The sequence below is a fragment of the Sphaerodactylus townsendi genome, linkage group LG06 (genome assembly GCF_021028975.2).
Source record: "Sphaerodactylus townsendi isolate TG3544 linkage group LG06, MPM_Stown_v2.3, whole genome shotgun sequence".
NCBI classification, from domain to species: domain Eukaryota; kingdom Metazoa; phylum Chordata; class Lepidosauria; order Squamata; family Sphaerodactylidae; genus Sphaerodactylus; species Sphaerodactylus townsendi.
Window position 1 is genome coordinate 91,787,268 of NC_059430.1, and position 27,348 is coordinate 91,814,615.

Here is a 27,348-nt window from a genome sequence, read left to right on the forward strand (position 1 = left end):
CAACTTGCTGGATTTAAGGAAGATGACAGAAGTCAATGAAAATGAAGTCAATGGCCGACTCCGGGTAGGTCAGTTACGAGACGAGCATTTCACTGGCCCAATCAAATGCAGAAGTTGGGTACTAGGCAAATGGGAGGGGGGGAACAAGATAAAGGGGGCGTGGCAATTACCTGAATCTTTAGGCAACGTAACTGACAAACGGAACTACCAGTCAGACCCGAGATCGTTGGGAAAGGGAAACCTCTGCTGCCGACAAAGTGGAAAATGAATTCAAATGAAACATTGATGTAGTGTCATTTTTTCTTTTTTTACTTCACTCCAAAAACAAATTCCGACTACGAAACTGGGAATCTCCCCACCACAGAAAGTGGGCGTAGGCGGGGCTTCTTCGAAAAGCTGCCCCGTAATGCGCATGCGTCACCCCAAATATCCCTCCCTCTTGGTTAACTTGCCTCCCCATTGGTGCCAGGCGGAAGAGATAAGAGTCCGCGGTTCTCGTCTAGCCAATCAGCCGCGGTGACCTTTTCCTTGACTGACTCCACGGGGCTTCAGGTGAGCGCCCGCAGGCAATTGACCACGCGGAGGAAAATGTCTTTCTAGGGCTAACCTGAGAGAGCCGTGTTTTCATGGCCCTTTCCTTCCCGTTCACACGGGGTGGGCGGCGTGTAAATGCAAGGCAAAGATGTGGTGGAGCTTGTTGATTTAGTGGACTTTACAAGGCGGTTGGACAGATCTTCGGAGCCGAAAACGGGCCTGGTGGCGCCTTGCAAAGTAACAGCGTTACTGGGGTGCTGTGTGGTTTCCGGGCTGTATGGCCGTGTTCTAGCAGCATTCTCTCCTGACGTTTCACCTGCATCTGTGGCTGGCATCTTCAGAGGATCCACACAGCACCCCAGTGATTCCGGCCGTGAAAGCCTTCGACAAAACAACTTTACTTATTCTAGCATGAGTTTTAGGGTTGTAAGTGTCCAGGTGGGTCCTGGAATCATGACTGATCTCCGTAGTAGAGGGAACATTTCTCCTTTAGAAGATAAAAATGCTAGCTGAGAAGAGTGGACTGTGGACACCCCTGCTGAACTCACTGCCTTCTCTAAACAAACGGAACTACCCTGGCTTCATCCTGAAAAATCCAGGAACTTCAGATATAATGGGAAGGATATTCTTGTTCAGATTTTCACAGAAAATTGGAGAAGGGGGGGGGGAGAGGGAGGAGCTTAGCAGAGAGAGGCCTATAGTCTGTCTCTGAAAAAGATGTTAGTAGGGTTGTGTATTCCTCCATCACATAACTCAACATGCCAGACCTTCTTTGTTGTAAAATGCACCATCTGGGTCATGGTGCCTGCTTAGCCCTGCTTCTCCTACCCTACCCCGCTGTTTGAAAATAAACATACATGTCCTTATATCCAAGTACCATATTCAGTAATGTGCAAAATAATGGTTTTGATAAAGGCAGTGCCTAAAAAATAATTTTCATAGTCATTAGGGACTATATTTTAATCCAGAAGCATACAATTTTTTTCCACTCCTGCACCTCAGCTGACCACACTAATATCTTTTTCTGAGACAGGGTATAGTATAATAAATCAGGTGAGATTCTCCATGTGGGAGCTTGAAAATGCTTGAGTAGTTTCTCCCATCATCCATTGATATCACCCTTGATAGCCCAGACTAGCCTGATCTTGTCAGATTTCAGAATCTAAGCAAGATCAACCCTGGCCAAGTATTTGGATACAAGAGTTGTGATGCAGAAGCAGACAATAGCAAACCACCACTGATAGTCTCTTGCCTTGAAAACTCACCAGGGGTTGCTGTCAACCAGATGTGACTTGATGGCAAAAATCTAATTTTTAATACAAATGAGGTAAACAAATTTATTTCTCCCTGTTGTATCTGAAGAAGTCAGCTCCATCTTGCAAAAATTCGTACTGGAGTAAATTACGTTTGTCTTTAAGGTACCCCTAAATTTCTGTTTGGTTTTGCTATGATGGATTAACATGGTGTCCAGGCCAGCCTGTCTTGGTGTAGTAACATAATCAAGTTTAAAACAGATTTGGCTCAGAAGACTACCACTAATACGGTAAAGCAAAAGAAAGCTGTTTTGGAGAAATTGAAGAAAAAGTTTTTAAAGCATTTCAAATGCACAGAAAACAACAAAGCTACATAACTTACTCTGTTCTACAGTGTAAGATGCTGGCTTCTCAGAACTAAAGCAAAGAGTTCCAGAGCATACAGCAAACATTGATAGACTATCTGGATGGGATAAGGGAAAGAAAATATGAAGTATGAAAGGAACAATCCTGTCACATATACTTTATAGAAAGGTAGTCCTCCTCACCTTGCTCAACCAATCATAGGTCTGTCTTTAGGAAACTATCTGGATGTGAACAAATCACCTCTCCCCTATAGAATTAGCTGGAATGTGTGAGCTCATTAACAGGCTCGGGAGATGACCTTTTCTAGTAACCTTGTAACTTCAGTTATGCTGGCACACCTCCTAACAGGCACACCTCCTAACAGACTGCAGAAAATAAAAAAAAATGTTGTGGAACTTCCTTATTAAGATGGCTTGTCTCTTGACATAAGGCTACCCTGCCAGATCTATAGAGAACAGACTCTTCATTTTGACTTCTAGCCTTGATAAACAAATGGGATTTTCAGTATCGTACACACGGTGCCTCTCAACCTTTGAATGGGCTTCCTTGTGATATCTGGCCACTGTAAGAAACAAGGTGCACAACTGTACAGAGTATTGGTCTGATTCAGTGGATCTTCTCTTATAATGGTGTGCAGAGTAACTTCAGTCAGTCAGCTGCTGCCATGCATCAGAAGGAAAGAGGGTTCCCCTGTCTGCTTGGTCACATTTTTGAATGCAGGATGAGAGGATCAGCAGATGCCACCTTTTTCCAGTGGGGAGATGCAATGCTGTTAGAATTTTGACTTGTGTGTGAGAGTGTATGTTAATTCCTTGAGTGTTCTGGGTCCTCTCTCATTTGAGGAATGGGGCAGCTGAACTGAATTCTAAATAGTGGGGGAGAGCTGGGAAAGATTCACATGGTGGGATTTGTCATTTAATTTCTTACTGTAGCTCTCTCTCTCCCTTACCTTTATATTCTTTCTAATTCAAAGTACATTTGCTTGGCCATAATCAGCCATTTCCAGGCAAGATTAGATAGTTGTCACTCAGTAAGGTAATCAGTCTAAGCCTGACTAGTTGGTCTTTTTGTCATAGGCTTATGTTACCCCAAAAAGGAGCCCACATATAGTATGGAGCTGTTGTTTGAGATCTGTGCGCACAGCTCAGGTGTATTCTGTGGTATGTGGCACTGTAAGCCACCATCAGGTAAGAGGGTTGAACTAGGAGGTGCTTTTTGTGCACAGTGTATTTGGTTTAATTGTCCTCAAAAACATATATTTTGACACCAAGATGAGCATCCTATATGAATTTCAAATATCAAAATAACCATATCTGCCACCTTGAACAATATTGGCTACAGGAAAAACATCCCAAAATTGGAATGTCAGAAACATTTTAAAGCATTAGTGACCTGAAACATACACAAGCAATAAAATTCTCTATACATTAATATTTTTGGCAGATATTTGTCTGTTACTCAATGGATGTATGCCTGAAACCTTTTATCACATGAAAGGGTCATGATTAACAAACAAAGTTTCCCTGGCCTCCCTGTTTTCATGTCCTAATCTTTTCCCTGAAGCTTGGTTGAGTGGTCAGTGATGATGCAGTTGGCAGGTGATGGTGGATTGAAGGTTAAGAAGTGTGTCATTTGAAGTTTTATGATGCCTGCTTATTTGATTTTTTAAAAAAAGTTTGACAGCAGCCTTAAACAGGAAACTCATTGCCCTTCACAGCTAGAAAATAACAAGTGTTGAAAAGGTGTGCTGCATCTTTGCCAAGAATCCACTTTGGCAGCAATCTGGAACCTCCCTGAGAGTGTATGTGTTTCCCAGGGCAAGCTGGGATGCTGCTGCAGGAATAGATCCTCTTGGCAGGAAAGGCCATTGCTTGAAATGGAGCCCCTCCCAGACTGCAAATCTTCTCCATCCATTCCTTGGGAGAAGATTTGTAGCTGGGGCCTAGCTTGTTTACAGACAGCAGCCTGCCAGCAGATCTACTTGTGAGTAAACAGAGCAAATCTCATCCAGTATGCTTGTCCACGTGATGCATCTGCTTGGTGTCAAGAGCTGCAGCATGCCACCAGAAGGCAAGGGGGCAAGGACAAATAGCATGTTCTGTTTGCATGTAAGCAAGTACTGATGGGTGCAAAGATACCCTTGTACAATTGCCAACCTACAGGTGGGCCTGGAGATTTTCAATAATTACAACTGATCTCCCAACTACAAATATCAATTCCCTTGAAGAAAAGTGCTGCTTTCCAAGGTGTACTCTATAGATTTGCACCCCACTGTGTTCCCCCCACCCCACCCAACGTTGCCCTCTTCAGGATCCACCTCCAAAACTCCAGGGATTTCCCAATGCAGAGTTGGCAACCCAGTGCCCTTGGCATCCTGCCTGCAAAGATGTCCTGTATGAAATGAAAAGGAGCTGCAACTCCTACTCGTTTTGGAAAGCCTTGCATAGCAGAAGTTAAAACTGCTGTTTCACGTTCTTTTAAATAAATATTTTGCCCAAGATTCATTGTTGAGTAGGGCGTTCAAATAGCTCTAAAAGTGCTGAAATATCAGCTAAACTATGGACATGTATGAAATGTAACTGGATAGGTTGTTGGTCACGATGCTGGCATTATGTTGCAAGTTTTTGCATAAACTAGTGCTGGCTATCCAGCCATTGGATTTTGAGCGTTTCTTTTGTGCTGATATTGTGTAGGACTGTACTTTGTACTAGGTCATTGCCCTGCAGGAGAGTGTGCCAAGGGGCACTCTGTTCTTGGCATTTAGGGCTCTGACAAGCTTTGTTTGTTGCCTTTAACCTGCTTTCCATAATGGTGCATATGGCTTTTAACATTACTATCACGTTATTGCTATGCTTGGTTTAAATACTATTAAATATATGGTAGTGGTGATGACACTACATTTTAAAGAACAATCCAGTGGTGTTAAAGTATTCAGATGCTTTTAAAGTATTCGGTAAACCTTCTAGGCAGACTATCTATTAAGAACAACCTTGCATTGTTCAAATTAATAGAAATGCAATCCTGCCCCCCCATTAATATTTCGTTTGTGGCAGCATCGCATGCAAAATATTCCTTGTTCATAGGTTGACATCTTCCTTCCTTGTTCAGAGGTTGACACCAATAAACAGAGGGAGCAAACCGAAGTAGGTCTACCCAGAAGTAAGTCCCAGGTTGAGGGACTTACTATTAGATTTACTCCCAGGCAAGTACCCTTATGATTACAGTCCTAAACTAGTGTGTATAATAATTTGAACAACTTATGAAGTAGATAAAATCATCATTGTGAAGGGACAAGCAGGTTTTTTTGTAGTTGGTGCTGTCATGTCGCACCAGATGTTTATTTGTTTATTTGATTTATGCCAGGTGGCGTAGCTATCACTGGGTGCAGTGGGGACAAATGCCCTGGGTGAGCCCCTGTTTAGTTATGTGGGGCACCTGCACACCCCTCCCCCTTCCCCACTTGACCTGTCCCAGCTCTGCTGGCTCTGCTGGCTGAAGGAGTGGCTTAGCGGGGCACCCACAGGGTGTCCCTCAGCCCCGCCTAGTGGAGACCAAAGCTGAGTGCCCCTTGGCCCTGCTCCACCAGGCTGCCTGGAACCTCTGCTGGCTCAGGTAAGTGTGGTGCGGAGGGAACGCAGGGGGCTGTGGGAGGTGCAGGGGGCACCATTTTGCCCTGGGCATCATTTCCCTCCCATTATGCCGCTGTTTATGCCTTGTGGCGATCCACTCTGCCATCAACTCTATTTTATACTCACAATATCCCTGTGACGTGGGTCAGGCTGAGAGTCTGTGAGTGGCCCAAAGTTCCTCAGCAAGCTTCAATGGCAGAGTGGGGGTTTGAACCTGGAGTCTCCCAGCTCCAGTCTGTGCCTGGTTTTGAGGAAGAGGAATGTAGCTCAAAGATATCATCTCTAGCTCAGTCTGTACATGTGAGTTCTCCAGGTTTAGAGTATCCCCCTTGTTTGTTAAGAGTACATACACATGTATCAGAATAAAATTAAATTAGGGACCACCTTCTGTGTATACCAAGGCCCCAAATTTGAAGGTACCGTAGCACCTCACTGTGGCAATGCAAAAATTCCCAGAACTAGAGCAGGCCAAAAAAGAATCAGTCTAAACCTTTATTTAGAAAAATAGATCAAGAAAAGCAGGAGGCACTCGAGGTTAAGGCAAAACCCTGAAACTGAGCATAGCCCTGTTCTTGGACTGCGCCCTAGAACTCAACGTAACAGTAAGGCAAGCCCGAGCCGCTGCCCTTGCCTTAACCCTAACCCTAACTTATTATTTTATTTAATTTTTTCAGTAATAAATTGTTTCCAAAATTATAACAAAAACACAAAACCTAAAACTGACCATTAGCCCTATTCTCAGACTGCGCCCTAGAACACCACGTAACCCTAAGGCACGCCTGAGCTCCTGCCCTGCCCATACCTTAACCCTAACCCTAACTTTTTATTTTTATTTATTTTTTAATCATAAATTGTTCCCAAAGTTGGTATAAAAACCCAAAACCTAAAACTGACCATAGCATTTTCCTCAGACTGTGCCCTAGAACTCAACGTAACACTAAGGGAACCCCAAGCCCCTGCTCTTGCCTTAACCCCCCACCCCCAACAGCATCATTTTCAATGTTGGTTGTGGTGGGTTTTTCAGGCTGTGTGGCCGTGGTCTGGCAGATCTTGTTCCTAATGTTTCACCTGCATCTGTGGCTGGCATCTTCAGAGGTGTATCACAGAAGTCTGTTATACACTGTGTCTAGACTTCTCTTATAACAGACTTCTCTCTGATACACCTCTGAAGATGGCAGCTGCAGGTGAAACATTAGGAATAAGACCTACCAGACCACAGCCACACAGCCTGTAAAACCCACAACAACCAGTTGAATCTGGTTGTGAAATCCTTCAACAATACTTTCAGTGTTTTTTTTAATCTAGGGAGCCCAGATTCTCCCTTTAAGAAATCCACCTGCAAAGAAGTTGGATTTAAAAGAGAGAACTTTCCTAATGGATAAAATTTGAGAGGTGCATCGTCAGGAGCAATGTTTAAAAAAGCTTAACAGTACACACCAAAATTTCCTAGGCGTATTGTCAGGTGACACTCCTGATGATACCACCCAGGTTTGGTAAAGGTTGGTTCAGGGGGTCCAAAGTTATGGACCCTCAAAAGGGTAGCCCCATCTACTGTTAGCTCCCATTGGAAACAGTGGGGGATGGGGACATGGGGGTTATGGGGTTATGCTAGGAACCCCATCTTAATTTTACTGAAATATGGGAGTTCCCTTATGGATGTCTACATGCTTTGGTATCAAGGGTACAGACCTTTTCTAAAATGGTTGCTTCTACCAGTATGTTTGGGAGTAGTTGTATTTTTAAAATGAATCCGCTCTCCTGTCAAGTGGGGAGGCACCTTTTAATTAACCAGAAGTCTGAATCAACAAAATGATGAACAACATTATCCAGACCTAAGCTAAGTTACAACCTGTTCAGGAAAATATTGTGCATCTAGTTCTGCATTTCGACCTGGATTATCTTCTGATCTCATTTTGTTTCAGTTGCACCATCCTAATCGGTCAAACATTCTATTGAGATGAAGGCAGAATATTATCTAAAGGCAACATCTGCTGAGATACAACTGGCAAAAGATCCTCCAGTGTCCAGTTAACTAGTGTATTATGTGCTTGAAGTGGGGGACACATTTTGAGTTAACATTTGTTGCAGGAGTGATTTTTTTTCATTTACATTAAAAATGGATGAATGGTCTTGCTTGACTCTGAAGGTAAATATTGACTCTGGTTTGTAATAGGGCAGACTTTGTGCTGGAGGTGACAGACTAACATCCCTGAAAATGGAAGAAGAAGCAGCCACTGAGGCTCCAAAATCCACCCAGGAATCTATCCTTAAAGAAGAGGTAGGTGCTGGGTTTGGGGGTTTTTGTGTGTGTGTGTGAACATATTATTTCAAAGCCATGTTCTTTTGTTCACTTTTCAAGCTGCACAATACAATTGTTTTCTCACAAACACAGTATTTCCTACTGGTGGGAATGTGAAAATATTTTTCCTGCATTAACAGGACCCTTTTCAACTTGATCAGAGATCTTGCAGGTCTTTCTTTTTCTCAGGATAGGAGCCATAATATTGAAGGAGGGGGGGTTATTCTTTGTGATTGTTCAAGAAACAGAAATGGACTGTGAGACTTCTTGGAAATGAGAAATGATCTGAACCAATGAGATTCTGATAAAGAGGTATTCTGGAGTCTTTCTTAGCCATGATCAGACACAGTTAAGTGCTGTGGTTTCTCACTGAAGTTGGTGGGATAGACATGCTCTTTCATGTGACCTGGATTGTAACCAAGTTGTCAGCTCTGAAGATATTTCAGTTGCATTAAGAGGGTCCTGGAAGCCAGCAGTCATGTTTCTGTTGACTCTGAAAGGTCTGACTACAGCTTGTGTTCTAGTATCCCACTATTACATCAAACAGCTCATGCGTGACATTCCTTTTTATCCTCAGAAGTTGGGGTGCTGATTCTCTGTGTCATGAGAATTTGTAGTCTCCTTTTGGTAGTCCATCTCCCCTTGGGATTGTTCTGATCCTCTTCAGATTGTTCTGAAGAAAAGTATTTAGCCATTTGGCTGTCCCCTCTCTGATCCTTGAGGAGTGACATTTTAGCAAAAATGTAAGGTGGTGACTCCTTATTTTGACCAGAGCCATTTGCACCTGTAAACAACAATGCACTTTGTGCTTGGGACTGCATGGCTCATTTCCCAGGTCCCTCCATTTTGTCAGCTACGGATTTGTAGCTGGGATGCAACTCATGAAGAGAGTGTGATTCTAGCAGTTGAGTTATTGGGTGAATTCTAGGGCAGACGGCATTTCTCTGCAGCCCACATTGTGCCCATGTTGGCTATCGCTTTCCCCTTGATCTTGACATGAGAAATCAATCATGCATCCTTTGGTGACTGGAGCAAATCTGCTGCGACTCATTAGGATAAGGATCTGTCTGTGGGTGTCTCAATGCTGCAGAGGCAGTCACAGTTGATAACTTTTGTGTAATATTTCACAATTGTTCAATCTTTACTACTTTCAAAAATGCACCCAGTGATTTCTTTCAATATTTGCCCAGAAATGTGCGCACTTTTTGTGAATCTGAAAGCTTTTTTCCCCAGTTTGCCCCTTTAAGCAGCTCATGAAAAACAACAGAAACTGAATCCACAGTTTCCTAAGGCCAGCTATTGAATCAGGTGCTCATTCCATCTGATCCCTTGTTCACAATTTCTTTAGCACATTGTTGGTACTTTCCTCATTTGTATTTATTTATTGGAATGTACCTTCCAGTGTGGTAGAATCTGTTATTAATGTCTTTGGCACAGCTTTGCTTGCTTTTTCTTTTAGGTTTCGGCTGTTCCTTTTACTGTATTACTATTTTCTCCTCTTTCTTTCTCTTTGTAGCTGATGTTTCTCCTCCTCCTCCGGAGGTCATGAATAACTGCTGTGGCTGAATGTTCTCCTTCCATTCTGGGGCCAGGTTTGCTTAGACAATCAGTTCTTAGTGGCCCTCAGAGGTTGGGCTTTCAGCACCCATTCCCTCCTGCTCTTTTGTTCAGTCTCCTTGATTTGCTCCTTTCTTGTCAATCTGCATGTTCTAATTGATTAACCCACGTGATTAATCAACTAAAGCATGAACTAAACATAGATTAAGATTCGCTACCTGGTGGTGGTGGAAAGTGCTATCAAGTCACACCTGAGTCATGGCTACCCCACAGGCGTTTCAAGGCAAGAGATATTCAGAGGTGGTTTGCTAGTACCTGGGCTTGAATAAGCTGAGAGTTCTCAGAGAAAGGTGATTGGCCCAAGCTCACCCAGGAGTGGGAAATTGAACCCAGTTCTCCTGATTAGAATCCTCCACACTTAGCCACTATACAATGCTGGCTCTCCTCTTAATTTACTTGTGGACATAACAACAAGCTGTAGAATATGCAACATGCCTTGCTGGATCAAATCAAGGGCCTATGTAGTACAGCAGCAGCTAGCAAGAAGCTCACGGTGGGGCCTTCCTGATGATCAGTTGGCAGAATCTATATGCAGCAAACGCAGTTACTGTGAGTCCTGCAATGGTTTAGTGCACACAGATACACCCTTTCGATCCTGTCTCATCTTTGCAAATGTTAGCAGATTACTGTGTGAAGAATGAGCGATAGAATGGGAAAAACAGGCTAGATTGTGCCACAGCTCACAGGCAGACGTGATATTTCATGTGTAGGTTTTGTTCTTGCTTGGTGATATGCTAACTTATGGAAATGTCATCATTTAATGATTGATTAATCATTTTAAACTGTTAATATGCTAAAAAAAATACTCGAATAAATGATAGTCTTAAAATGCCAGCGTTTTGTCTTGCTGCAATAGACTAACCTGACTATTCCACTAAAAAAAAGGTTAACCCTTTCACAGCTCTACCTCCAGTACTGTTGGCTGTGTCTGGTCCTTACAGCAACTGTCTTAGGTACCTGGCCAAAATGTTTCTGCTTACTCAGTCTAAGAGGCTGATCTTTTAACACACTCTTTATAGTGTGCTTTTAAGCGTTAAAGAAGTTAAATTAATATTAAGCTGCTTGATTATTTATGTTTTTATGCTCCATTGGAGATTTGAATCCTGGGTTTTAATGATCACCATTTAATATTTCTTGGTTTCATTATGATTTATTTTGTAAGTGGCCTTGGGCTGGTTCCCTGAAATATATGACCAAAATATATGACCAAAACATCAATCACGAGAGAGCTTTACCTATGGAAGTAAGCTAATTAGACTCCAGCAAACTCACAAAGGCAAAACGAATCTTGAATCTTCATTCCTTCTTGCATTCATACCGTGTTTTGTATGAGAGAAGGAACATAACATGTTGATTCATCTAGAGCAGTTCTGTATTCATTTCACATTAGAAATGAATCATGCATTTATCACCATTGTAAATGGGTGTGTGGCATGTAATGCCACATAAGTCTCCAGAGGAAGGAGCAGCAGTTTTTAGCAATTGCCCCCTCCCACTGCAGACCCCCAACTTTGCCCTGATGCTGTTACAGAGGGTCTTCTGACCACCAGGAACAAAACGCTGGGTGGGGTGCAGCGGACTGCTGCAGAAGGGGGAAAGTTCTGCTCCACAAAGTTCATGGACCTTTGGTTACATGTACTCAACCATGGGCAAAGGTCAAGTGCTGTCAGTGAAAAACAGTTCTGAGGTAATGCCCCAGTACTGATATTCTGTGTTTTCATTTTCTGTGTTGTAGCTATTAAAAAGACAGATAAATGTTTTCATCCATTCAAACTTGCAATGATTCCTGAGTTGGGTATGTGTCTTTGTCCCCAGGGTGAATGGACAAAATGTAGATGGTTCACTTAATGTTGAATTTAAACATGTCTTTCAGTATGTTGTGTGAATGATGGAACCTATCACCTTTGCAAGAAGAACACAATTGTCTTTCTTCATGTTCAGATGATGTTCAAAGGGAAGTTGTATTTGGCTTCAGTTTTCCATATTGGTTATTGTATCTCTAGCAGGAAAGCGTTAACCTTTGTTGTCCAGAATCATGATGCTAATTTTTCACCCATTTAATTGATGATTCTCCATTTTTAGACTATTACAGAGAGAAAGTGGGTCAAGCTTGAACAGACAACCTATGTAGATCCGACAGGTAAAACAAGGTAAGACTTTCTTCTTTGTCACTCCATACCTTTGTTTCTCTTTCCTAAGGCGCTGATTTTACTACTGTGTTCTGGAAACACCGCTGTGCATCAGATGCTTATCAGAAATTGCTTCAGCGAGAAAAGCTCAGTGATACTGAACTAACTTCCCTGAAAGATACTGCTGCAGAGCAGTAGGGATGGTTGTTTTAGGTTGCAGGGCTGTGATTGATGCCAGATGGACTCTGCAAGCAGAAGAACAACCTGAAGGAAGCAGTAAAAGAACTAAAGTTGGTGCACATGGGGACAGAACACTCTTAAATATGTGAGTCGGAGGTTGTGAAAAACTGTAATGGTCATAACCAGCACCTTGAATTGAACTCAGAAACAATCCAGCAGCCAATGCAGCTGTTTTGTAACAGGCAAGATATGTTTCTATTGGTTAACCCCTAAAATAAAATGGGCTGCTGCATTCTGAACCAGCTTCTGTTCAAGGATGGTCCCATACAGTGTGTGGCAACAATTGTCCAACTACAGGGTTATAAAACCATGGTTTAGCATAGTGAGACTTTCTGAGGCTAAGAAATGGGAGGGTTGGTGAATCAGACGCAACTCATAGAAAGCACTCAGGGTACTGCATCAACCTTTTTTCCCCCCAAATGGTAAGACTGGGTCCATGAACAGCCTCAAGCTCTTAACCAACTCTTAACTTGTTCTGCAATTGGAGATTCCACTCCATCCATCAGCCTTCCCAACCAGCATCACCTCTTTCTTGTTTGATTCAGTTTTAGCGAGTTCTACTTTAGTCTCTTGACTTTGGCTCAAAGCTTTGGCTCAGAGCCAAGATGGACACATCTGGAGGCTTAGATAATGAAATACCAAGATGAGGTCACCTGCATGTTAACAGTGTCTGGGCCCAAAGTTCTTGATAGTCTCATATTGGGCTTCAGAAGGCATAGTACCTTAAGATTCCTGTCATGTCCATCCTTGGCATGAGATCATGAGATGAAGTTAAAAGGAATAAGAGCACACATTAAAGAGTGAACTCAAGAGAATAAAGTGTGGCATGCAGCTTAAAATTTTGCCATTAGATGGTTGGCATCAGGGATCTAACTTAAATGGGTAATTTAGAGACACTGCCAGTATGTTGCAGTGTTCTCTGTTTCTGCTGCTTCAGTTGAAGTCCTTCGTCTGTCCCTTCAGTCCCCTTTTTTGGCATTTTGATTGTGGAGTCCTTGGGGAAGGGATGTCATTTTAGTTTGTTACTCTCTAAAGTTTTCTATAACTTTTGCTCAAATCCTCATAACCACAAAACTAGCTAGATGACTTTAGGCCTCTCAGTCTTGTACTACTCAGTTGAGGATACAATGTGTAAGTATGGGGGAATGAGAGAAATCACAGACTGTACTGAGCTTCTAGGAGGAAGGATAGGATAAAATGCAGTTAAATACATGTCTTTAATAGTGTAAGCATTGATCATAATTGCTTTTGGGCGTTACGTCACATTTACAGTGCAGCTGCCTGTTTGTTTTAAATTATGTAGTAAGATGACAAGCAACGACAGAGTAAATTATGCACAATGAAATACACTATTCAAATTTTGTTTAATTTGCATAATTTATTCAAGCAGCAGAATCCAGCTTTTTATTGTTGCAGAAGTTGAGTTTACTTTGTGCAAAATTTCAGTCATTTGGGGTTTTTTACTCCTTGAAATTGGCATTGTGAAGGAGAACACTCTACAGAAAACCTTGCACAAATTCTGCAATTTAAGAATGGTATTAGCATATGGCAATGAAAGATCTCTTAGAGCAAATGGACCTTAATAAATGTTTCATATTTGCAATTAACATCTCCTTAATGTTCTGTCTCCTGTTTGAACAGAGTATGGGAGTCTGTCAAGCGCACAACCAGAAGAGAAGGGGTTTCAGCTGACGGTAAGCAAGTCCTGTCATAAGTGCAAATTTGATACACATACAAAAAATCAGAAGACACATAATGAGTGTGATTTTTTTTCCAAATAGCCATTGAACTTCAGATATTAACATGTACACACACTCGTATTTTAATGTTTGAAATTGTTCGGTAACTATGATAGCTTTTGTGTTCTTGTCTTCCCCAGTATGGCATAGTGATGCAGAGTGGTGGACTCTCATCTGGAGAACTGGGGTTTGATTCCCCACTCTTTTTGACCCCAACCTGGTAGAATGCTCTGGCCACTGAGACCAGGGCCCTTCGGCACCTGATGCAGTTCCGCAGGACCTGCAAGACTGAGCTTTTCCACCAGGCATCTGGTTGAGGCAGCTATAGTTCCTTTACCATCAAAGGCCTCTTCCCCTCCCCCCTCCTTGTTCTGTGGTTTCGACTTTGTTGATGGAGTTGGAAATTTTTTGCTATTTTAGTATTTAAAATTAGATTGCCTAGTCACCATCTATATTTTAAATCATGTTAATGTATGATTTCATTGCTTCTAATGTTGGAAGCTACTCTAAGCCTGTAAGGGGTAAGGGCAGCATATAAATTGAATAAACTAAACTATGAGCAGCAGACTCTAGTCTGGTGAACTGGGTCGTGTGTCTCCCCCCACCCCACCCCCCAATCCACATGAAGGCTGCTGGGTGACCTTGGGCTAGTTGCCATATCAACCAATATTCAATAGCATATAGCAGATAAGTTCCAAGGCACAAAGATATATCTCGCTAATACACAAGCCTCAATATAAAGTGCACAGTGCATTTATTGTGCTAGTGTGATTCCAACCATCCACTTATTACTATACCTAACAAACTACCACTATTTACTCTAATGCCTAATTCCAACACATAACAAATACTTATTACCAAACACACATTTCTTACTCATAACATACAATTAGACATACAATTGAACATACAGAAAACCATGAAGGATATAGAAGCTGGGGAATGTTAGCCCTTAACTCATCATTTTGTACAGTCTGATTATATTAACTTCTTCCTCTTCTTGGACCATAGAACCAAAACAATTCAATTGTCCATAACAAAATTCCAAGTCCATAACAAAATAACAAATCTTGGAGACTATCCAAAGAGATAGGCTTCTCTCTTCTCTCTGTCTGAGCGTCTAAAACGGGATCCGTGGTATCCTTCCACGTTTTCCAAAAAGTCATCTTCTTCGGTAGAAGCTCAGCATAAAGGGAGTCAATCATTTGATAAGGGTATCATAAGCTGTTAAACTGCCTTTGGCAGACAATTTCCTGGACAGGAACCTGGTCTGCAATGGCTGATCTTTCCCAATGAGAAGTAGCTGCAGTGGTGGGCTTGGGGGGATCATGCTTTCACATCATGCAGATCATCAGTGAGACCAAACATGCCCAGCCAACCCCCCGGTAAAATGAGCATGTCCTCTAGAACACATTGTGGAATCTCAGGGGTGTAACGAGGAAAACTGGAGCCCTGGGCAAAACCTGAGTTTGATGCCCCCCCATGGGCAACGGAAGGAGGCGGAGCTCCCTGTCTTCCTCCCCTGGTGGCTTGTGGCTTCCCCCCTCGCTGCCGGCTGAACTTAGGCGCCTTACCAGCAAAAGGGCATGAGATGCGGGTGGCGGGCAGCGGCGTCATCCACGGGAGAGCGGCACGGTCAGTGGGTTGGCCAGGTGCACGTGCATCCCTGACTGCTAGTCCTGCCACCCCACAAAGATCCATCCGAGGACGCAGCAGGGCTGACAAGAGGCGGAGTACAGGCAGCAAGGCTTGGCAGTTCGGCTCGGCCCGATCCGTGGATCAGGCCGAGCTGAGCCGGTTCAGAGGCCCCCTCTGAACTCTGCGCGATCCGAACTTGCGGTAACATCCGAGAATTTTTATTTTGCGGTGGTTTTTTGAATTTTGGCCTGCAGGGGGCGTATTCATAAATATTGGCACCAAATTTTCAGGGTATCATTGCTCCAGCATATGAAGCCTGCTGGGTTCCTGATGACACCCCCCAAGTTTGGTGAAGATTGGTTCAGGGGGGACAAAGTTATGGACCCTCAAAGTTGCAGCCCCCATCTCCTTAGCTCCCATTGGAAACAATGAGGGATAGGGGCAACCCATTTGGGGGTCCATAACTTTGGACCCCCTGAACCAAACTGCACCAAACTTGGGAAGCATCATCAGGACAGTCTCCTTATGATACCCTGACATTTTGGTGCCGCTTTCTCTAAAAATGCAGCCCCTGCAGGCTGAAATGTGAAAAAACACCTCCCCCCAAAAAACACGGGAGCATGCCTTGCAAAATTCCTGAGCCCTGGGCAGCTGCCCACATTTCCCACTGTGGAATCCTCTGTGGAACTCAAGGGTTCCAAAACAGTGTTCTCAACTGATGGTGTGAACAGACCTGTTACATGCATAGTGAAAAGCATTTCCAATCTCCATCAATACATTTTGTGGATGTATTTTCATGATTTCCTCCTCTGTGTTGGCAGCGGTCACAATTATTCCTGTGTTGCAAAGAACTCTCCACTATGATTGTGTGGTCCTAGTGAAACAATTTAGGCCTCCCATGGGTGTGTGTACTGGCTTAGGAATTTAGCGGGTAAAGCTTACTGTGCCTTGTTTTCTCTGTTTTGCACTAATTTTAAAGAGGTAGAGACCCTCATGGCATTTTTCTATAGCCAGAACCTCAGAGAAGCAGACCAGTAGTCTTTGAATCCAGTCATTCAGCAGAAGCTCAGCTCGGAGGACCTCCGCAAGCAGAGGCGTAGCAAGGGGGGAAAGCACTATGAGTGCACTGCAGTGCGTCCTTGGCTGCATGCCTCTTTACCACACCCACCCTACAGGAGTGCGTGCGATTGCATCGTGGTGCACACACACACACCACACACCCTTGGAATATACTCTGTTATAAGTGACTTTCTTTTGGCAGAAATAGAACCTGAGAACATATAAATAGCAGTAGATCAGTTTTGTGCTTTCTCTCATCCCCCTGTTTTTGGCAAGTTAAGTGTATGTGAGGCTTCCCAATGCATGTGCATGTTTGCCTCACTGTTTCTCTGTAATAGAGTTCCAAGCCTCAAGCTGCTGCATGGTAAATTGGTCAGCAGGGGGTTGGATTACTGGAAATGGCACCTGCCCAGTCCCACTGGGGCTTCCATCTTCATATTTTTCCCAAACTCTGAGAATGGAGAAAATAGCAGGGCTTCAAAAAAAATCACAAACTAGGGCAGGGGGAGGTGGGAACCGGCGCAGCGAGCCCATAAGCGTCTTGCAGAGCCTGTGGTGCTGAGCTCCGCGCCCCTTCCTGGGCAGGCGTGGGATTCCGCCCCCTTCAGCGCGAAGACTGCGCCGCCCGTGCACGCCCGTCCCGACGGAAGCGGCCTCAGCGCCCGCCCGCCCCAGAAGCGGCATCCGTTACCGCGCGCCCAGAGGCGGCTCCGGCTCGCCGCCATGCCCCAGAAGCGGCCCCTCCGGCGCGCGCCACACCACCTCCACCAGAGAGCGTCAGCGCGCCGCCCCAAAGAGAAAAGCGGCCTCCGTGCTGCCCGCTGAAGCGGCCTCAGCGCCGCCCACCCCAGGAAGAGAAAAAGCGACCTCCAGCGCCGCCGCCCTTCCCACCTCCGATGAAATTAGAAACCCATCAAAAAAAATCCCCTGGGTGCCAACTCCGGAGGGGCTGAGCTGGGGGATTCTGGAACTGTTCCCGAGGGATTTTTTTGGTGAAGCGGCTGGTGCCAGCACCTACTCTTCCAGAGAACGATGGAAAGAAAAAGCCAGCACCAGCCGTTAAGCCCAAAATCCCACGACACAGTCCAGAATCCACAGCTCAGCCCTGGAGTTGGCAGCGCATGGGGATTTTTGATGGAGTTTAAACTTATCAGAAGTCGAAAAGCACCACCAAGGTCGAAGAAGGGAGGAAGGAGCAAGGAGAAGGAGGGGAGGCAAACGCAGCAGCCGCAGCAACTGTCCGGCAGAGTGAAATTGAAACCTGCCGAGGTGGCCTCTGCACGCGCCCCAGAAGCGGCCTCGGCGCCTCCTCCAGCCCCACAGGGGCCCCTCGCGGCTCCATGAATTTTTCTTTTCGGGGAAAAAAGGCCCAAATGGCACTTTTAGGCTAAAAGGTTCCCGACCCTAGGGCAGGGAACTCCGCGTGCTCATGAGTCGCAAACGCTCTTTACCTGTGGTGCTGCCCACGCCTTCCTGGGCAGCGCGGGGATTCCGCCTCTTCCCTGGCTAAGCAGAGACTGCCGCCGCAAGCCGGGCGGTCTGCCACACCGGGAAGAGAAGAGCGGGCTCATGCCGGGCCGCTTCAGGAAGAAAGCGCATCCGTGGCCACCGCCGCTCTTATAGAAGAAGCTGCCCGGGCCGCCACCCCCCCCCTTAGAGAAGAAAATATGCCTCCGCCACCACCTTCCACCCCCCCCCCAGAGAAGGTTGCCCACTTAAGAGAAAAAAGGCCTCCGTAAGCGTCACCGCCGAGAGAAGAAAGGCCTCCGCCGCTACACCCCCCCCCAGGGGAAGAGAAAGCGCCTCCGCCATCACGCTCTTTCCACCTCCGAGGAAACCTATCAGGTTCCTGCTAGTTAACTTCAGGGTTGAGTTGGGATTCGATTTGCCTTGATTTTATGGTCTGGTGCTGGTGCTGGCTTTTTTCTCTTCCAGGGGGCCGTGGAAAGAGAAAAGCCAGCACCAGCCGTCAGCCTAAAAAATCCCTCGACACAGTTCAGAACTCCCAGCTCAGCCCTGGAGTTGAAGTAACGTAGGGATTTTTTGATGGAGTTTCGCTTATCAGAAGTCGAAAAGCACCACCAAGGCTGGGGTCGAAGAAGGGAGGGAAGGAGCAAGGAGAAGGAGGGGGAGCAGAAACGCTTAGCAGTCAACAGCTGTCCGGGCAGAGTGAAAGTGAAACCTGCCCGGCGGTGGCCTCTGCACCGCTCTAGAAGAAAGCGGCCTCGGCGCTTCCTCCTGTTTCCCCCACAGAGCCCCCCCCCCTGCGGCTCCATGAATTTTCTTTTCCGGGGAAAATGGGCCCAAATGGCTCTTTGAGTCTAAAAGGTTCCCGACCCCTGAACTAGGGGAAGGCTTTTCCTGTTGTTGTTGTTATTATTATTGAGGGACTGTAAATACAGTGAACAGCGTCAGATTTATCTAGCAGGATTTCTCAAACCCTATTCCCTTTTTCATTCTAAATGACACTACAGCTGTGTCCTGGCTGTGAGTAGGGTTGCAGACCTCCAAATGGGACCAGGAAATCTCCTAGAATTACAACAGACTACAGACTCAGCCCAGACTACAGAATTACAACAGACTCCTAGAAATACAACAGACTACATATGGCATGGTGGGGTCTGTGGTATTATACCCTCCTGAGGTCCCAACGCCACCTTCCTCACCTTCACACCCAAATCTCCAGGAATTTTCCAACACAGAGTTGGCAATGCTAGGGGATACCCACTGAAGCTCACTCTTTCTACTTGGAGGAACCCTGTCCTGTCTAGATGCTGCCTGCAGGCTTTTCTTAGCAAAGCTAAGGATGAGAAACTTGCATTTCTTTCAGCTGATGAGACCAACCCTTGTGGGTCCAAGAGTGCGGCATAGACAATAGTTGCATGACCTGTCTGTCAGTTAACCCAAACTGTGCTATGAAAATGTGGCTCAGCATTGTGAAGGAACCTGTCTTATTATGAATCCTGTAAGAACCGACATCTTGCAACCAAGAAGTCTTCGTTCTGTTTTTAGCTCTTCTGATGTCACCACATCCCTTTTTAACACAGCTGATTGCAGTTCTGATTTGTGCTGCAGGTCTAATTGATGAAAAAGAAAGTCCAGAGACTGCTGCTTTGCGTGAACTGAAGGAAGAAACGGGATATCAAGGGGATATCCTCGAGTGCTCTCCAGGTGTGGTGTAGTGTCAGACTGGGATCTGGGATACCCAGGTTTGAATCCCCATTCTGCCATGGCCGTTTGCTGGGTGACATTACGCCAGTTATACAATCTCAGACCAATCTACCTCATGAAGGTTGTTGTGAGAATATAATGTAGGAAAGAAGAAACATGGAAGTGCTTTAGTCTCCATTGGGGAGAAAGACCAGATATAAATGAGGTCAATTAAAACTATTTAAGGGGGCAGGATTTAGGGGGGAAAGTGGCATTTATACAGCAAAATCAAATAACCGGGAAACGTGGGTGGGACTGATGAAACCCTGTTTTTTTGCTTATTCAGCTCTGTATACCACATGTTTCTTTGCCTGTATATATATTTATAAATTGTAGTGAATACTATAAAGGTGCTGGGGTCACTCCCCACTGCATTGAAGGGGAAACTGAAATTAGTGTGTAGGAGCAGGGGACCTCATCATGGGTCTGTGGCACATGCAGACATTTTTCCTGGTGACTGCCAAGTGTTTTTAGAAAGTGGATGCCCAGCAAGGCTTCGGATTTAATTGACTGCACAAATGTTTTAGAACGTTGATTTGGCAGGAGCTGCCATCAGGCACAAAGATCTTCACTATGTGACTGAAGGTGAGTTGCAACAGCCATTTGGTGGCTGGCTCCGCCTCTTGCAGCGTTCATTTTGTGCCCCACCCCACTGGATCAGAATTCCAAAGGACCTGCCGGCTCACAAAGACTAGGGATCTCTAGTATAAAGTGGCACTGACAAACTTGTATTTTCTTATATTTTTCTCCTGGATGTCTTTGTTGCTGTTCTGTTTCTTTCCTGCCAAAGGAAAATGCTTACTACAGGGATGATTTTTTTTCCTTGGTAGTTGTCTTTTAAAAATTCTATGGCTGGTTTTGGCATCATTGCTAGATTGTTTGTTTGTTTGTTTGATAGACAGTCCTTCCCCATAAGCTCCTTGTTTGGGCAAGGGGCAAAGGGTGGTAGAAAGACAGCAAAATTTTAACTTAAAAAAAATCAATGTTTGAATATTCAAAGCATTTCACAATCGGCAGATAGAAATTCCAGTGAGAAGGAGACATGGACACAAGAGGTTAATGCCCTTTCTTGTAATAAATAACTACCAGAATTAGGACACCATCCAGAAAAAAAAACAGCCATTATCTGCTGGAGTGGGACTAACATCTCTAGCTTCAGAAAAGGAGGGAACTTTGCAGGCATGCCTACTCCTGGAATGCTGCACAGCTTTTGCTCCTGCATTCTGCCCCTGCTGCCGTTCTTGCAGAGGAAATATGGCGCAACAGGGGCAGCTCTCCCTTGGGTGCCAAATTACAGCCACGCAGCTCATTGCAACACAACTGCTGCACCATCCATGTTTCCAAATACCAGACTTTTCGGGGATTGCTGGATCTCAAGAATCCAGCGACTGGCATCCGCATTATCTCATTGGTACTCTGTCATGTAGATTGTAGATCTGGTCTTTTGTAAAAAAAAAAAAAAGATTCTGATCCAAATTCAGGTTTGGATTCTGATTCAAAATGCTTTTTACGTTTAGTTTGTTGGAGTAAAACCTTGTCTGGATGAGGGAGGATGCGTTGGCTCCAAAAGCCTCCCAGACCTCTGGTTCTTGTTCTCAACGTGATTATGCCACAATGCTTTTTTTTTTTAGCACTATGTTTGGACCCAGGCTTGACCAACTGCACGTCACACATTGCGACCGTCACCATCAATGGCGACAGTCCTGTCAATTTGAAGCCCAAACAGAAGCTTGGTGAGTCTGTTCTCTTTGATCCAGTGTCAAAAATAACAGTTTCTAGTTATGAAGGAAACTTTAAGTTTCCCTTTCCTTGAGCTGAATGAAATTGCACTGGGTGTAGCACACGTTCCCAGGAACCACATGTGACTGCTATTTATAGGCTTCAGTTTGATATAACTAATTGGCTATTGGCCAGAAACCAAGAGCCATTTTGTCCGTAACACAGAATAAGGTAGTATCATTTTTCCATATTTGAACATTTCAGATTGGAGGTGGCCTGTATAAAATGTTCCATGCTTTTAGTAAGTTATCATTAACAAGTTGTTAAACTTTCTATTCTGGCATACTACAGTGCTTCATGCTAGAACACACATGAGTAAGACCTTTGGTCTTTCGAGGTTACTAGTCTCTTCTGACTCATTTGCACCAGCCCTCTCTCAGACAGAGGTCTTCCACCACATTTACTAGAAAGAGGAGGAGGAGTTTGGATTTATAGCCCCCCTTTCTCTCCTGTAGGAGACTCAGAGAGGCTTACAATCTCCTTGCCCTTCCCCCCTCACAACAAACACCCTGTGAGGTGGGTGGGGCTGAGAGAGCTCCGAAGAACTGTGACTAGCCCAAGGTCATCCAGCTGGCGTGTGTGGGAGTGTACAGGCTAATCTGAATTCCTCAGATAAGCCTCCACAACTCAAGCGGCAGAGCTGGGAATCAAACCCGGTACCTCCAGATCAGAGTGCACCTTCTCTTAGCCACTGCGCCACAGCTGCTCCTGCTGTTACTACCTGATTCTTTGAACTGGAGATGCCAGGTATTGAACGTGGGACTTTCTACATTCTAAGCAGATGCTGTACTGTAAACATGGCTCCCTTTATTTACAAACTGAAGCTGTGTGGTGCAGCATTCTGGACTCTTATCATATTACAGATTTAGTTGGTGCAGGGGCATGCAGTCAATCGTTCTTGAACAGCCTGGGAGCTACACACAACCAAAATGCAAAAGAAATGACCAAGAACATGCCTCCCTTTGTGAGGCAAATGAATTCTTCTCTTACCCCTCTTCTGCCTACTCACTTGTCCCAGCATAGCCTACAGTGGGGCTGGAAGCTGCTGAGCAATGTGTACCCCACCCTGTAGCGAGTCCCCTGGGATGGAGGTCAAGTGAACCAGCTGCTGTGTGTCGTGGAGGGCTTCAGTTGAGGAAACCAAAAAGAGGGACTTCCGGGCACAAAGAAGGGAGACCTGGCTGTGGCAGAGGACTGGAAAATGGGAAGGATTGTTCAGTAGGATTGGACCGAGGGGCTGGGAGGATGGTAACAGGCTCAGGTTGTGATTAGGGCTGCTAGGGAAGGGAGAAGGTGAAAGGCAAAGTTCTCTGGAGGCAGAAGTGGCTTTCTCAGTCTTGTGGTTCTCACACATATTTGTGTATCTGGCTTTTATGCTAGGGAATGACATTCTGTTTAAATGTAGACTGGAAGGGTCTTTTCTGAAAGGCAGGAACATCAGTCACCTCATTAGCCCTGCAACCTGTGCATCTTCCCTTCCAACCATCCACACTTGTTCCTCTTTGGAGCTCCAGGAGGATATTTTAGGGGAAGCCGCCTTAACAGTTGTTAACAACGAAACAAAACAAGGCAATGCTTAGGAATTAAAAAAACATCAAATATCTCTTTGGCCAGGTAATATCTCAAAGCAGGATGCTGCCGGATTTAGCCAGTGAGGTCTGATACTGTTTATGATGTAACTAGTTTTATATTGCTATTGTGTTTTTATGGTTTTATGATTGTTGTTCACCGCCCTGAGCCCTTTGGGGGAGGGCGGTTTAAAAGTTCGAAATATAAATAAATAAATAAATAATACAAATGTTCAGGATCTAATGCCCAAAACATGCAATTTTCTGTCTTTGTGCTTTTTGTTTCCTCTGTACAGGTGAAGGAGGTATGTACATTTAAGTTCACTGTATTTGGAACTGCAGATAAGTAGACTGTCTATTTTGTGTCATTTTGTTCCTAATCAAAGTTATTCCTGGCTTTGTTCCTGTTTTTGGATTTTTCAATAATAAACTGGTGGGTGTGTGAGCCGCAGTGATGATTCAAAATGATTCCTAGTAATTCTAGATAATGGACATCTAGGATGATCTGCTAGAAAGGGATCTAAAATCTATTTTCCTAATATTTCTTTCAGTCCCTTCAAAGAAATATTTTTAAAATCACATTTGGAAAGTTTCAAAACAGGATTTTTGTCATGTTTAGGGTCTTGGCAGGTGAAAATCACCAGCAGCCAACGGCAATGCTGGGTCAGTCAGAGAGGTCTTTGGGCTGAAGCCAGCCCTGTGATAGTGGCTCCTTGGTAGAAGCCAAATTTTGCCGTGTGGAGTAGCATCTTCAGCAATGGACCTGGCAGGATGCAGGAGAGGCCCCTCCCCCTCCCACCCTCCCCTTCCCTTGCATGCCACTCCTCACTCACTCCCCTTCCCCTCACTCCCCTCCCTTGCATGCCACTCCCTCCCCTCCCTCCCCACCCTCTCCCTCCGCTAGGGTGGGTGGGCCATATCCAGATGCCGGGTCCCCTCCTGCCCTCCCTTGCATGCCACTCCTCACTCACTCATTCTCCTCCCACTCACTCCCCTCCCCTTCCATTCGCTGGTCACTTCTCAAGAGTGGCCATCCAGGGAAACCACAATTATCTAATCCACAGGTGTCACGGCCCTCCAGATGTTATGGACTACAGCATGATGCTGGCAGGGGATGATGGGAACTGTAGTCCATAACATCTGGAGTGCTGCGAGTTTGATACCTGTGATCTAAACCATGTTAATGATTTTGCCCAATTTTCGTACTGTAGAATGCTAGCTTAGCTCTCCACCCTTGCAGACACCAGGGCTGTTCTTCATCTCCAGTGGCTTGGGGGGGATGGGCATGCATTTGTAGAAGGCCTTGGCGGAGGCTGTGGAGCCCTTAGCCAGGAGGCAAAGTCATACTGGTGTGTCATCTTCAATGTGACTTTGAAACTGTCTTGTGGAGCCTAGAGGCTTGCCAGGTCCCATATTCCTTCTGGATCCAAAATTAGTTAATTTTCACATTTTATAAAAAAAAAAATTAAGATTAAAGGGAGGTTGCCTTGTACAGTACAGCAAAAACAAAGTTATGATCTGGCTTTCTGATCCTTTTCCCCCCTCAGAATTTGTGGAAGTAGTTACGCTACCAAAGAAAGATTTCTTGCAGAGAATTGAAGGTAAGTATAATCAGTGAGGAAAGGCTGCAGATTTTGGCAAGTGTCTGGGAGAATTTTGTGGGAGGAGATTGTGTGACGGTGATTTTGCCTGAGAAAAGGTGCTCTTTTATTGTGAGATTTCTCTTACATGGCATCAATCTTCTGAGCAGGAGTGCTTTGTCTGCACCTTTTATCTTCCTGATAACTGAGCAATAAGAGTGTTTTTCAACTTTTTTCATATCTTTCTTTCTAAGCTTGGAAAGTTCATGGTGGAAACTAGGCTTAAATTCTGTTCCACGTTCCCCTTGGAACCCCACGGGTAATTCTGGCTCACCTTATAGCCCTCAACACCTGAGTGCTCACTTTTAAGTAGTTGTTCAGATGGCTGAAAGCTTCAGCATTGCCTATACAGTCATACCTCAGTTTTTGTCAGTAATCCATCTGGATTACCTCAGCGGAAACTGATGAAAACCGAGGCTACGCCATTTGCGCAGGCGCAACGCAAACGGCATAGCAACTTACGCAGAAGTCGCCAACGAAATCTGAGGTGAGCCTGCTGGGTGATTTTGGGATAGTCACAGTTCTTTGGAACTCTTTCGGCTCCACCTTCCTCACAAGGTGTCTGTTGTGGGGAATGGGAAAAGAAGTTTGTAAGGCACCTTGAGACTCCTTACAAGAGATTAAGGTGGGGTATAACTCCAGCCTCTTCCTTTTTCTTCCTTCCTCTCCAATGCCCAATTGTCATGCATCATTTATCCCAAACAGTGGTTGAACTTCAGCAGTTCTACTCTGCAATATCTGCACATATGTTGACATCATTTTCAACTTTTGGGTTTTGTTTTCAGAATATCTATGCAGAATGCTGGCAGGCCCCCATTGTGTGGATTTGGCTATCCACAGAGGAACCAGCTGTTTGTAGTTACAGCAACAGGGCCCTGGTTTCTAGATAATGATACTCTTTTTGTGGTTGCCTCCCTCCAACTGTTTTATGTGCAGCTGTGAGAATGCTTGAATGTTATTTATCAAATGGGGAGCCACCACATAACCAGACACTGAGGAGGTGCAGCCCTGACAAGCAAGCTTGCCATGCATGCTGGCAGACTATACACAAAAAAGCCCTTGCTTTTACAGTGTCTAAATGTGCTTTGGCATGCAGCTGTGCCTTAGAATATCTGCCATCAAGCTAAAATGTAGCAGTCTGAAGGGCAGCCTTTCTCCTACTGTCTATAGCTGTTTGAACCGTACTTAGTGCATATGAATGACATTAATGATGTACACACAATTTGTGCTCTTTGTAGGAATGCCTGTTCTAAAAAACATGTATTTTTTTTCCAGAGCTGGTGGCAGTTGAGCATCTTATAGTGGATGCCAGAGTTTACGCTTACGCTTTGGCCTTGAAGCATGCAACAGACACACCATTTCAAGTACCATTCATGAAATTCTGAGGCAGCATCATTTTTAGTCCTTTGGAAGTGTTTCCTTTATCATGTCAAAGGGCTGTGGAGTTGTCACAATGGCACCTTTTCACTGAAAGTACTCGAAATTACATCCAACAGTAATCATGTTCAAAGACAACTGTGGGTGGGTAGTCTAATGGTCTGAAAGACTGCATTCAATGTAATTAACTTCTGGTACCTGACTAGAATTATCTTAGAAAAAAATAAACGTCTTCACATGCTGTCTGTGTGATCATTCCTACACTTTAACACTGGAGATTCAAAGTTGGAATCTCAACTTTGGAGCAAGTGTTAGATAGGAAGGCCTGTCATTCACCAGTTTGAAATCTTGCTCATTTGCTTTCTCAGAGCGATCAAAATGCATGTCTGAAGCAGCTGCCTTTATGGTAGCTTCCAAATGTGGTGTAGTTTTACTCAAGAACTTGCCACTCAAACAACTGACACTGTAGCCATGGAATTCATTGTGCTTTTGTCAGATGGACATAGCAGCCAGACCTTCCCCCTCGAAGACTCTAGCCCAAATGTCATGCCTTATAAGCTTTGAATTCTGCATTGATAACTAACACAAGCAGCAGTCAGGCTGCACGTGATGCCTTCTCAGGAGGAAGTCCCCAGTTCAAATCTCACTTCTAGAAAGAGATAACCAGGTGGCCTTAGGTAAATCCAGAGGTCTAGCTGAGTTCGTCTGTTGTAGCAATATAAAACAGAACTCTGGTAAAGACCAGTATTCTTTTTCGTGCCAATTACATATAAGACTGTGGCAGTTTCCCCTCAATTCTTCCCCTTACCCGACTTGGGAAAGCCCTGGAAAAAAGGTGCCAATTCTCTGCATCATCACAAAACATCCCTAGTAAAGACTAACATCTATTGTACAACTTGGGCACTACCCCCTCCCTTCCAAGTCTGTCATAATACTACCTTGACTACAATAATAATACTAGAACAACTTAGTATGTGCTATCCCAGGCTCCCTGGTGCTAGAAGGTGGCGAGGCAGCAGTCATTCCAGATGCAGTTTTGCCTGCTAACAGGACAAGGGCTCATGCTTGGACTGGCACGAAACATACCACAGGTATATTAATGGAACATTGTCTTTCTGTCCCAAGTATCAAAGCACAGACATACAACTTCCAAGGAGAATAGACAAACAAGTCTCTTAGCATCAGGATGTCATCCCTAAGTCAGGGATATCAAACATGTGGCCCAGGGCCCAGATCTGGCCTGCAAGCCAGTTGAGGCAATTCCCCTCTCC

At 44.7% G+C, this 27,348-nt stretch overlaps 2 protein-coding genes across 2 annotated transcripts in view; one reads left to right on the plus strand and one right to left on the minus strand.

The window, feature by feature from the left end:
* Window positions 1–190, minus strand: part of CDC123 (cell division cycle 123) — a 29,532-nt gene extending 29,342 nt beyond the window's left edge. The window contains exon 1 of the mRNA XM_048500091.1: window positions 171–190. The gene's annotated coding sequence lies outside the window, so the exon portion shown is untranslated. The remainder of the gene's footprint in view (window positions 1–170) is intronic.
* On the plus strand, window positions 17–26,318 carry NUDT5 (nudix hydrolase 5). The gene is made up of 11 exons (XM_048501602.1): window positions 17–64; window positions 7,956–8,060; window positions 11,781–11,848; window positions 13,709–13,761; window positions 16,266–16,371; window positions 18,978–18,990; window positions 19,551–19,674; window positions 21,345–21,446; window positions 23,357–23,365; window positions 24,608–24,661; window positions 25,976–26,318. Exons 1-11 carry the CDS (start codon window positions 23–25, stop codon window positions 26,083–26,085), a joined length of 786 nt encoding a protein of 261 aa, XP_048357559.1. The 5' UTR covers window positions 17–22; the 3' UTR covers window positions 26,086–26,318.
* The last annotated feature ends 1,030 nt before the right edge of the window (window positions 26,319–27,348 follow it).

Bases quoted from the DNA above. Each gene is read 5' to 3' on its own strand.
- NUDT5 (XM_048501602.1), top strand. From the start codon at position 23: ATGACAGAAGTCAATGAAAATGAAGTCAATGGCCGACTCCGG. The intron at 8,061-11,780 runs GTAGGTGCTGGG...CTCCATTTTTAG, and splicing joins AATCTATCCTTAAAGAAGAG to ACTATTACAGAGAGAAAGTG. The intron at 24,662-25,975 runs GTAAGTATAATC...TTTTTTTTCCAG, and splicing joins TTTCTTGCAGAGAATTGAAG to AGCTGGTGGCAGTTGAGCAT.